The sequence below is a fragment of the Hetaerina americana genome, unplaced genomic scaffold, assembly GCF_022747635.1.
Source record: "Hetaerina americana unplaced genomic scaffold, ioHetAmer1.1.p SCAF_9, whole genome shotgun sequence".
Classification (NCBI taxonomy): Eukaryota; Metazoa; Arthropoda; class Insecta; order Odonata; family Calopterygidae; genus Hetaerina; species Hetaerina americana.
The window spans coordinates 60,508,082-60,520,231 of record NW_027287538.1 but is presented as its reverse complement, the minus strand read 5'-3'; the positions used below and the strand labels follow the sequence as shown (position 1 = coordinate 60,520,231).

Sequence of the window (12,150 nt, the reverse complement as noted above, 5' to 3'; positions counted from 1 at the left end):
CTTATTTATATTTCATAACTAGCAGGGCATTCGGTATTCTTGATGTAATGTCAAACCTGTTGCGATCAAAACACCGTAATTTATAAGTAATTTTTAATCATCAGTTTATCATTCTGAAAGAAGATATTAACCAGATAACCAATGGCAATGAAAACACAATAGGCCTCCGAGTTAATTGAAAAGATCTAGGGTACTAAGGACTTTTCACAAGCAATGTCCGAAATCTATCAAAAATACTAAATGCTTGAGAAATATAAAGAAACATTAGAAATAAACGCGTCAGCTACACATATTGTAAGAAAATTGAGACCAAATTATTGCCTGAAGACACATCGTTCCGTATTTATTATAACACACATTTTTATCAACCAATTCTGTTCATTACAAATAAATGAATTGCATGCTTGATAGCTCAATTACAAGGGAAAACTATTTTCACAGGTTCTAATAAATAATAATTCCATACACGTACTTTTTAAATCAATTGCTTTGAGATAATCATTCCAAAATATTAGTTTGCGAAATAATATCTTCTCTCTCAAGGTAAAATCAATTATAACTCGCCACAAGATATTTCCTCTTTCGTCATGTATAACATCTGTTCCTATTAGTCGAGTGGTTGCTGAACTTCGAACTCTTGAAAATGGTAACATGATATTTATTTTCAGAATCTGTACGTCGGTAATAAGCAAAAATAGAAAATGCGGAATTTTGCAAAGAGCAAATTCACTGATATTTAATGCGAAAAATGAGTAAATACCAGGGAAATGCAAGAAAAATTTTCATGATAAAATATTAACTTTCACGCATGTGATATTCTGTGAATACTTGTGTATCCAGGGTAGTAGGTTTCAGAGAAATTTCAGCAGTTTCAGAGAAATTAAAAGTCAGTCATATTTAATAAGAAAACATTAGAATGAAAAACACAACTAAATAATTTAGATTCTACAATGAAATAAAATTTCAGGACCAAATCTTAAAACATAAACACGTTGTTAAGCACTAAATAGTCACACAAAATTCCGCATTCAAAATCACAATATACTTCTCATGCACCATTTTGATGCACCATATAAAAAGTATAACCTTTACAGTATTACTTACGCGACAAAACGTGATTACGGACGATATCTGCAGCGTAAAAATCCAGATGAATGATTTTGGTGCATTAAACGGTAATTTCCATGATCGGAGCAATCCCACCACAGGATGTCCGGACAGGTACAGATGAAAATGAAAAGAAGAGTTTTTAGAGGAAATAAATAGCATTTAAACTTTCTTAACGTAAATATCTTTTATAAAGTTTTAAGGGCAACAATAATATACAAAAAAGGTTATTTGCACAAATTATTTGATACAAAAATGTAAAGATTAGTGCGGGATTCTATATTATTGTGAGTAGAGCGAATTATAACGGGGAAAAACAGTATTTACCGGAAATATCATTCAATTTTGAAGTAATATGCGTATTATAAGGTAATTGAAACAAATCAGATTGATTATATGAAATTTATCGTTCAATTAATAAATGTGCTAGGCTAAGATGCACTATTTATTTATAATAATTGAATCGGTTTAAAAAAAATCACGTCGCATTATGAAAACATGCGAAATTATGAAATGCAGAGTAAATACCACAACCATTATTCCTTTCCGGTGCACGGTCACCTTGTGCCACTGATTAACTAAAACCGCAGAATTATAATTTTGACAAGTTTGAGTAGAAAATGAAAACTTTTATATCATTAAAGGAGCAAATCAACATCAAAATAAATGAGAATTAACTCAATCCAATTCCACAAACATCTCAGAAGTATTTCATGTTTTCCTCCGCCGTCAGAACGGACAAAAAGATGGATATGAGAACTCAAAAGAAATCTTTTCGTCCAAATTTAGGGAATAAAATCGGCACCGGAGCATCTCATTTCACATAACCCGTCGTCATGGTGACGCATGACGTCATGGCAGCCGAGGTGCAGGTAATACAGGTTGGATCTTTCTTATGAAAAGGCAACGGACGAATGGCTCTCCGCATTTCAATATGTTGGGATTAAGGGCACTGAGAAAACTGACCTCTTGAACTTTCCGGTGCACGGTGACCTTGTGCCACTGGTTGTCGTCGAACCTCACCCTAGGCGGCTTCACGTTCATCTCCAGCCTTCCACTGCCCAAACTCACAGCCAGGGTCACGCCCCCGTCTTTGAGGGCCAGGTTCATGTAGTCTTGACCATCGCCTGACGTTGCGTGGAATGGATGGAGGGAAAGACAAAGATGGGTCAGCGCACGTCAAAATTGGAAGGACAAGGAGACGGAGATGAGGGTCCGGTTGGCACATTTAGTTTCAATTGAGTGTGAGCCATATAGATACTCGCGCACATCCATTGCCTAAAACGTCGAGGCTAGTTAAGCGATATTCACACAAACTACTCACCTAAGATATGATATGAGCAACTGAATCGGTCTGAATGCTGGTATTATTTGAAATAAATGGTCACTGAGAATATTTTGATAATGCCCTTAGAATGAAACTGATTAATACGCGTAAAATAAACTGTAGTAGTAGTAGTAGTTTTTAGAGGAGGCGACCGACTGCTGAGGTCATTTGCGCCATAGGGGATGGACAGGAAAATATGAAGGGTGGAGAGAAACCCGGCGTCGGCATTAGCCTACTCTTTACGGAAGGCGCCAAGGGGTCCGCAGTTTAACGTCTCATCCGACGGACGGCGTACTCACTCAAAGTGCCCTCCACAAAGCACCTCAAGTAGGGATCGAGATACCTCTGAAAAATATTCAACACCGCCGGGATTTGAACCCGGGCCCTCAGGGTGGGAAGCCAGTACGTTAGCCCCCGCACCATCTCGATCCCGATTTGAAGTGATTAGCTTATTCATCAATTGTGGGGAAAAAAGAAGCGATGCAAGATGCATACTTTGAATCAGGCAGTGTAGTCGTACTTATTGTAATTAATGCTTTCGAGCGTAAATTAACAAAACAGAGGAGCACTCTAAAAGACATTTTAACCCATGGGTTATAAAGAAGTATTAATGACGTACATACACTTAATCGAAAAAACAGATCAAAGGTAAACCAATGAATCATAGTTGATCAGTTATTTAGATTACATGGGCTCAATAAACTGGTTACCTAAATCATACAACTTATTCCGCCAAACGACTTTTCTTAATCTTAAACTCATTTATCGCTATTTTCCGCTAGCAGAACCAATAGTTTAACCGATTCAAAAAGTTGAACTTTTAAGTGAGGAATCGGTTGAAAATAGGAAATACACAATTCCGATTTTGTTCCTTTCTGTTTGTAACTGTTTTCGTAAATGGGAATCATTTAATTCGCACCATTTTTTCCGCTTATGTATTTGGAAGGAAACAAACCGTACGTAACTAGCTAGTCTGCGAAAACTGTCAAACCTAGAGTTTAACTGCTTCCAAACCTAAGGGTACTGAATAGAAAAGTGATATTTGGAAACGTTAATTTTACTTAAAAAGTCCTACAGTTCATTTAGGTTATTAATTCCTTAGACTCCATTAAATACGACATCTGATCACACATTATTTGATTAAATATTGAAAATAGGAGGCAAATGTACGTTTCGACATAATTGGAGTGTAAGTTCAAAATGAATCTATATTATTATTCCGGTAGCTGAAAATAATGAGTCCTGTTAAATAAAATCATGAATTTAATAGGAGCACCATTGCGAGTATAAAGGTTACCAAGGTTTATCATGAATTTTTCCATATAATACTTCCTTTTTTTCAGCAATTAATAGTTTTTCGACTGAAAAAAATGCTGATTAATATTTAATGTGTCTATGATAATAATAATCACAATAATTATTCAATAATATTTCCCCGGTTAGACATCTGAGACGAAATGATATTCAATTTGATAAAACACAATCACTGACGAGATCTCGTTCAAAGTATAATTATTATGTTTTCGTTAATTATGGAGTCACAAGACAACGCAGGGGCGCACACATCTCAAATTTTAAGTGATTTTTTGGCAAAAAAACAGCACATGGGTAATCCCCCAGCCACCCTACTCTCTTGATCTTGCTCCAGATCCCATTTTCCTACTTCCTAATTCGAAATCGATCCTGAAAGGACACCGATTTGAAACTATTGAAGATATCCTACAAAATTATAACCGCAGACTTAAAAGACTATCCCGAAAGGAGCGTTCCAGGCGTCAATCAAAAGTTGGAAAAAAACTTTGCGAGGGTCGTATGAGTCAAGGGCTTTATTTTGAAGGCAATAAGAATAATAAAAGGGTAACTAATCAAATAAAGCATTCATTAAAAGTATCATCATTTTTTGAACATGCCTTGTATTTCGCAAATCCGATACATCAATGACGCCCCAAAATGTGGAAAACGCATCTCATGAAGTGTTTATAGAATGCGATTCTATAAACTTATATTTTATTATTAGCTTGTAATTCGTTGTACCGGAATGACTCTTACAAAGAACTCCTTATTTTACAAAATTACTTCAATTAATAGCGGGATACACAGATTATTGTCAATTAATTGTGAATGCATGGGAGATTCAATTGCAATCAGATATTTAACTAATAGTAAAACACGCAAATTATCTATATATATAAAGGAGAGTGTTTGTTTGTATGTATGTAATTTGTTTACTTTTTTGCTGTCATAGAAACAGCATTTTTCCAACTATGCCAGCAGGATACTTTTGCAAGAACACTATTGTATTCAGAATTGCCGAGATATTATACGTGGAATACATCAAGGAAAGTCTTTTGTAGAAGAAAAATGGGCAACTTTGATCCTGAGAATAATATTTATTCATGTGACGCATTGGGCCGAGTCTACACAGTCCATCCTAACAACGCCGAATGTTATTTTTTAAGAATGCTTCTACATACCATTAGAGGACCTCGCTCATTTGCAGAATTAAGAACGGTAAACGGAGAAATATGTGAGACATTCAGAGAAGCTTGCCAGAATTTAGGGTTGCTAGAAGGAGATCAACACTGGGATGACTCATTGCGAGAGGCCAGTTTGATTTCTCTTCCAGGACAAATCCGAATTTTGTTTGCCATCATAATAACCTCCTGTAATCCATCTAACCCAAAAACAATATGGGAAAAATATAAAGAATCAATGAGTGAGGATATACTGGCTAAAATTCGAAGTGAAAATCCTACATTGGATATTACGTTTAACTCCGACATTTTTAATAAAACTTTGATTATTTTGGAGGAAAAGTGTATCACCATTGTTAACAAGACTTTAGTGGAACTCGGTCTTTTTGCACCTGTACAAGATCAACAGGGTGTATTTTATCCAGATTATATACGTGAAACTAGCTACAATGTCTTAGACTTAGAAGCATACATCGCGGATAAAAAGCCACTTCTTAATGAAGATCAGAAATTCGCGTACGAAACAATAATGGATCAAGTAGATAAACAAGGAGGAGGTATCATTTTTCTTGATACTGCTGGTGGCACGGGAAAAACATTTTTAATTAATTTAGTTCTCGCTGAAATCAGGGTTCATGGATTAATTGCTCTAGCCGTTGCATCTTCAGGTATTGCAGCGACATTAATGGAAGGAGGAAGAACAGCCCACTCTGCCCTTAAGTTGCCACTTAATATTTCCCGACAAGAAAATCCCACATGTCATATAAACAAAACAAGCGGCCAGGCACAAGTTCTTATAGAATGTAAATTGATAGTATGGGATGAGTGTACGATGGCTCATAAAAAATCTCTTGAGGCCCTCAACGCAACACTTCAAGATCTTAGAGGAAACTGCAGTTTAATGGGAGGAGCTCTGGTACTCCTGTGTGGAGACTTCAGTCAAAATCTGCCTGTCATTCCAAAATCGACTCCAGCCGATGAAATTTATGCCTGTTTAAAACATTCTGTTCTATGGAATCATGTCCAAGAAATTAGCCTTAAACAAAACATGCGAATCCTCTTAAGAGATGGGAATGCTCAAAATTTTGCAAATAAACTTTAGGAGATTGGAGAAGATAGATTAGTTATTGAAGCATCTGGTATGATAAAATTGTCATCAGATTTATGTGTATCGGTGAAAACTGTCCGCGATATGATACGAGCAGTCTATCCTAACGTTAATCAAAATTATAAAAATTTAGAATGGTTGCGAGAAAGAGCCATTCTTGCTCCTAAGAACGATGATGATAATGAAATTAACAAGGAGATACTAGCCATGCTGCCAGGAGACGTGATTGAATATAAATCGGTTGATACCGTAGTGGATGCTGACGAAGCCGTCAATTATCCAACGGAATTCCTAAATTCACTTGATCCAGCTGGATTGCCTCAACATCGCCTTATACTTAAAGTAGGATCTCCAATCATTTTATTGCGAAATTTAGATCTACCAAAACTCTGCAATGGGACACGATTGTGTGTGACATAATTAATGAAAAATATAATCCAGGCAGTCATTTTAACTGGAAAAGGTGAAATAATTTTTATTCCAATCCCAACTGATCTTCCCTTCAACTTTAAAAGATTACAGTTTCCAGTCCGGCTAGCTTTTTCAATTACCATTAATAAATCACAGGGACAGTCTTTAAAGTTTTGTGGTGTTGATCTAAGATCGCCATGTTTTAGCCACGGGTAACTTTATGTTGCTTGCTCCAGAGTAGGTTCGCCTAAAAATTTATATATTCTTTCTCCTGGATATGAAACAAAAATTGTAGTTTATAAACAGGTGTTAAATAAAAAAGATTCTTAAATTTGTATGAAGTATTGTATTACTGTACTTTATAATTTGTTGTTTTTATTTATGTAGTATATTTATATTATTGTTTCTCCCTAACCCGTGCAAAGCCGGGTATTCAGCTAGTTTTAAATAAAAAATAATCTAATAAAAACTTAACTATTATAAAATACTTGTTCCGAGGAAAAGAGGCAGGGAATAACAAAAAAATGGAGATTAGAAAGAAGAAAGAAGGGAGCTAAGCAGAAGAAAATAAAAGTTGAGTGAGAGGGAGAAAAGGAAAGGTCAAATCTTTGCAAAATATGAAAAGTTAATCGAATATTTTTCAACTTTATATCTTCTAAGAGTAAAAAACTTCATTGCAACAACTTCGGGAGGCCTAGTACCAACGTTTTTCCGTTGAAATTTAATGTCAGAAATCAAGTGTTGAGTCAACAGATGTGCCTTATGGGCCTTCCGATATTAAGGTCAATGGTACAGTATTAATTTTTATGAGGAAATACAATGCCAAAAATACATGGTTTAATAAGAAAGTTGATACATTATAACCAAAAAAATGTTTTCAATATGGATTGGGATGATTGAATTATTAAAATATTTCCAATTTACGTAATTTAGGGAAAATCGCGGAAAATCTGGAATATATTATTCATGGTCAAACGATAGATAAAATTAAGAAATATTGCAGCTGAAATATACTTAAATTTTTAAAAATAAGCTGCTAGTTTGATGAAATATGGAATCTTTTCGAAATTATGAAATTGGACTATGAATTAGAATGAATACTGGTAATAAATATTCAATAGGATACATAGAATGCAAGGAAATGAAAACAAAAATTGAAGGAAAAAAATAAGAACTAAAAAGATTGATAAAAACATTTAATATGACAATGAAAAGATAGTAATATACCTAAAAAAGCAATAAATGTTCAACAAAATATAGATAAATAATTATCTACCAATATTATCGTGTCTTGTGAAATGTCTGGTGTACACTCTATCAAAATGAATTAATTCTGTCTATTGAAGAGATACGTTTTCATTTCACCGAAAAATATCCAAAACTACGTTGTGGGACTGAATAATGAGAAACATATAAGTTTTGTAACTTAATTAAAAATACTGTAAATTAAACGATTTATGTTTTTATCAAACAAGTGTTACATGTAAATGTAATAAATATGGGCATTTTAACTTGAACGCGTGATTTCAATATGAAAAAAATGAAGATGTAACTGAATAAAGTTATTTTTAAAACATGTGGAAAAGATTCATGAAATATAGTAAAAACAATTACATAAAACATGAAAACTTGACTATTTTTATCCCTACTGAAATATTTGATTCTTGATGTAAAGACTCATTTTCCCATTGGCACTTAGCATGTCTCGACTACCTGGACCAAAAATGGTTTCCCAAAGACAAGCAAGCATTGAATAGCATTTTCCTTGTAGTGCAGATTTAATACTTAATGAGGTTCTCTGGATGAACATCTAGGTTAATATAGAATGGGGGTGCCCTGGGAGAGGTTTAAGTATGCCAATGTAAAGTTAAACGCATTCTCAAATCATGAATCGCTCAAGTCACCTATTCATGTATATTTCTCGTGAAGAAGAGCGCCTTACCCGTGTAGAAGAGCAGCCCACTGGGTTGCCGGGTCTTGAAGTGGAGAGACACGGCGTCTTGGGCCCCGACAATTGGTCCACCGCCGCTTAAGCCCAGGTCATAGGACAGGAATTCGGAGCCCCTGAATGTGGCTTCCGACGGAGCTTTGTCTGCAAAGGAAGGTAACGGCACGTTGACGTTATACGGTTATAGTTACATAGGATATTACCACGCTCCCTTAGTATTATCATAATAAATCGGCAATGAATAAAAAATTGTTGCTTGGCGATAAAATTTAAATTGGCAAGGTGAATTATTCTAAAAATGTCAAAATGCCATTTTTTAATACACAGGTTTATACCTGTGTATTTAAAGATGCTAATATAGCAACCATTTATTTGGGTTCTCCTGTAGCATCGGATGGCATACGATTGTAACCATAAATATCCTAAACGAATCTTAGAAAATTATATTTTAATTAGAAAATATAACTTTAAACGTTGGAAAAATTCTCTAAATTTATTACAGATTTTCACATATGGAGTAATTTGTTGATTTAATATAGGTTGAATAATATTTTAGCGTATACAAAATCTCACTTACAAAATGCAAATCCCTTTTGCATGGGATGAAAATGGTGGCAGAGAATGAAGAAATGCAAATATAAATTGAACTAATGTGCGAGTGGCTAATGTGTGTATGAATAATTAAACCGTAATGTCCTGTCTTTACAAAACCTCACATACAAATAAAGATTACTTTTTCTACTTTTCGTTCACTTTTGATAATTTTAATGCTTCACAGAATTATCATGTCTGCCATTAAGCGGACAGCATCATACTCGTTCATAGTTCTCTCGTATGGCTCGTGTGTACTCCTTGACTAATGTTTTCCTCTCCTACCATGAAGTATTGGCTATGCAAATGTAGAAATTATATCAATATTATGTCAAAACATTTAAGAACTAAAAACAGTAAATCTACATTAACAATCGTGACCCGACCCGAAAATCATTTAAATAAACTAGTGAAGTGCAATTTATTTCAAAACTAAGTACGTGAGAGAACATGTGAGACAGTAGGTCCTATTTAAACTCCTGACAGGGTAGAGAATCGATTTCTTTTACAATTTTTTTCTGATTCTCTTTTAATTAAGGGCTATATTAACTTTAAGGGTTTGAAAATGAATTAATCGTATATTTTTGGAGCAATGACAAAAAATTTATAAAATTTGGAAAAGCTTCAATATATTTACGATTTTTATAAATAATAATTTAGAATTGTTTTTATTTTTTAACGGCCTTGATTAAAAATTTTTTGACACCATTCAATGCTACATTTGGACATTTTTTCGTGGTCTTGATGAAATGAGCCGTTATTAATATCACTCAGCGGAAGCTGTGTGAAATCAAGGTAATGGCAGAAATGAAATGAGGTCGACGTTTCATCTGGTTGCTTTCATATTGCTTCGGACCAGGCTCCTCTCTCAGGGCTCGACCATTATCCCAGGCTCGAGACAATGGAGCAGGAATAAGTTGATGAATTATGTCTTGGTCACAAATTTCAGGTGCAGTAGACGTTACACCAGATACATTCATGGGACTGGTTAATTAAAAAAGACGCGCAGAAAAACGGGTCTGCTGCCAATGCAATAGAAACTTAAATAGAGAATTCATCTAGTTGCCTGGTAGATCTAATAAAACTTGTTGGGTCACCATAATATTTTTCTTCATTCATTAATAAAAATTACTTTTACGAATCTGCTAAGCTAATGATCAACACATAAACACACACACACACAAACAAATAAATATATATAGATATATATATAGTGTGTGTGCATAAATATATAAAAAAATAATGCATATGTGTATGTGCACACACACAAATATAAATATATATATATATATATATATATATAATGGGACGGCACAATAGAATAAAAATAGAATACCTATATTTAAAAGGACACTCACCCGGTAAATTGTTCGAGCTTTCGAACTGCCGAGATTCGTTCCCCATTTTCGCAGTAATTTCTCCTTAGCCATAGGCATATATAATTTAGCCATCAGAGTCCGGTTTTGAGGATGGTGAAATGGACATTGAAGAAAATTATTCTTAAAATAGTTATTTTTGCGACGGTAGATGAACACAGAATCGAAGTGTACCGGTTTCCACGCATCCTGCGGGGTATGTAATAAAATAAATCACCGGGTTATACATGTTGCTGCTAGGATACTACGAAGCCTTCGTTTTGCCGTCGTCGTTTGACGCCGGTGATGAATGTGAAGCAACCATTCGTGTTGCTAGGGATCCTTACATTCATGCGCATACGTTTCCATTCGATCAATTTTAAAAATTTGGTGAAAGTAACTTTCATCCAGTAACAAAAACGATGTAAGAACGTGACAAAAACCACGCGTTATGGCACTCATTCTTGAACCTTGCGTAGTTTCAGAACAGCAATCATGTATTACAGAAAAAAGTCACTTTTGTTTTATGGTTTTGCAATTCCCTGAAGATCTGCCGCTGAGTTGCCTTAAGTTCTGCCTGAAATAATTTATTTTTGAGAAATATTTTAGCTACTTCATAATTTATGAACAAACATGATAAATATTTTCCTCATACAATGGATGGTTGAATAAGAGTACCTATTCCCGACAAAAGGTAAATATTTTTTTGGATTAACGGTGATGATAATAATAATGTAAAATGTTAAACGGCTTGAAATACAAGTTACTTCTATGCGTAGGAGATTTGTGACGCTCGCGAGTTCCTCAGTCTTTCACTTGTTCTAACACCTTTTGCTGAGCGTATCTCTCGACCTAAAAGAGTACCAATAAAAATGGGTATAAAAAAATCACAACCACAAAACATATTGCGCTCCAATGCCATTATTATGCACCGATAATTACTCTATTAAAAATTATGGCATTAAAAGGCAAAGCCCAAGCGGATTCGTGCTCGCGACTGTCATGTTTGCCGTTGCATGTTTTGCCATAAGAATATTTTAAACGAAATCTTAAAAAAACCCACCGATATATTTAATTAGTCTTTGCTCATATACGTAAGGGAAGATTATTCTGTCAAGAGGCAATATGAATCCCTTGTATCCAAATTAAAAAACCATAAAGTGACTGATTATAATTTTAAAAGAATCTTCAAGCAGATGAGATGAAGTGATGTTTTATAGAATGTAAATTACCATAGCAAAGGAAATTTTCATGTCTAGCGTATGCGGTGCCCATTAACTTGAGTGTTACTACTACTTAACCTTAGCTTTCTTGTGTTTTTCTAAACTCCACAAAGGAATCTGTCTTCCTGCAGCTGCAGGCATTAATTCAGAATATATTGCCGAAAAATATCGGCACACGGTGAATAATTTTTACTGGTTATCGTAGCCAAACGCATTTGAATGGTCGAACTCTTGCTTGGAGACGCTCATTGCCACAATACGCTAAATACTCGACGAATATACGCAATAGACGATTTCAATTTCTCTGTTTTGTTCTCAAGGTCCGCTATTGGTCTCTTACGGTCGGTAGCTGGCATTATTTGCGGTATCTGTCTTTTAAAGCCCAATTATCCCATTATGGGTAGCTATATATACACATTTTTTCTCTTCTTTGGGAATCAAAAAACGAAAAGTGAGAAGATGTGAGATCGCTAGAAGAAATATGCTCACCAGCAGATAATCCATTGCGCTGTAAGACGCAAAATAGATAGATCGTCTTTCATTTAAAAGAAAATACAAGTAGCTACATGCGTTCTATATTAGAAAATAAAATTAGAACTGTTTAGA

The 12,150-nt window shown here is 34.7% G+C and overlaps 1 protein-coding gene across 1 annotated transcript in view; it reads right to left on the bottom strand.

The window, feature by feature from the left end:
* The window catches only part of LOC139698587 (neurexin 1-like), a gene marked incomplete at its 5' end in the record, with an annotated part of 306,469 nt that overhangs the window by 37,611 nt on the left and 256,708 nt on the right, over window positions 1-12,150 (bottom strand). The window contains 3 exons of the mRNA XM_071597430.1: window positions 1,105-1,131; window positions 2,074-2,234; window positions 8,370-8,519. Coding sequence (XP_071453531.1) covers window positions 1,105-1,131; window positions 2,074-2,234; window positions 8,370-8,519 — 338 coding nt within the window. The remainder of the gene's footprint in view (window positions 1-1,104; window positions 1,132-2,073; window positions 2,235-8,369; window positions 8,520-12,150) is intronic.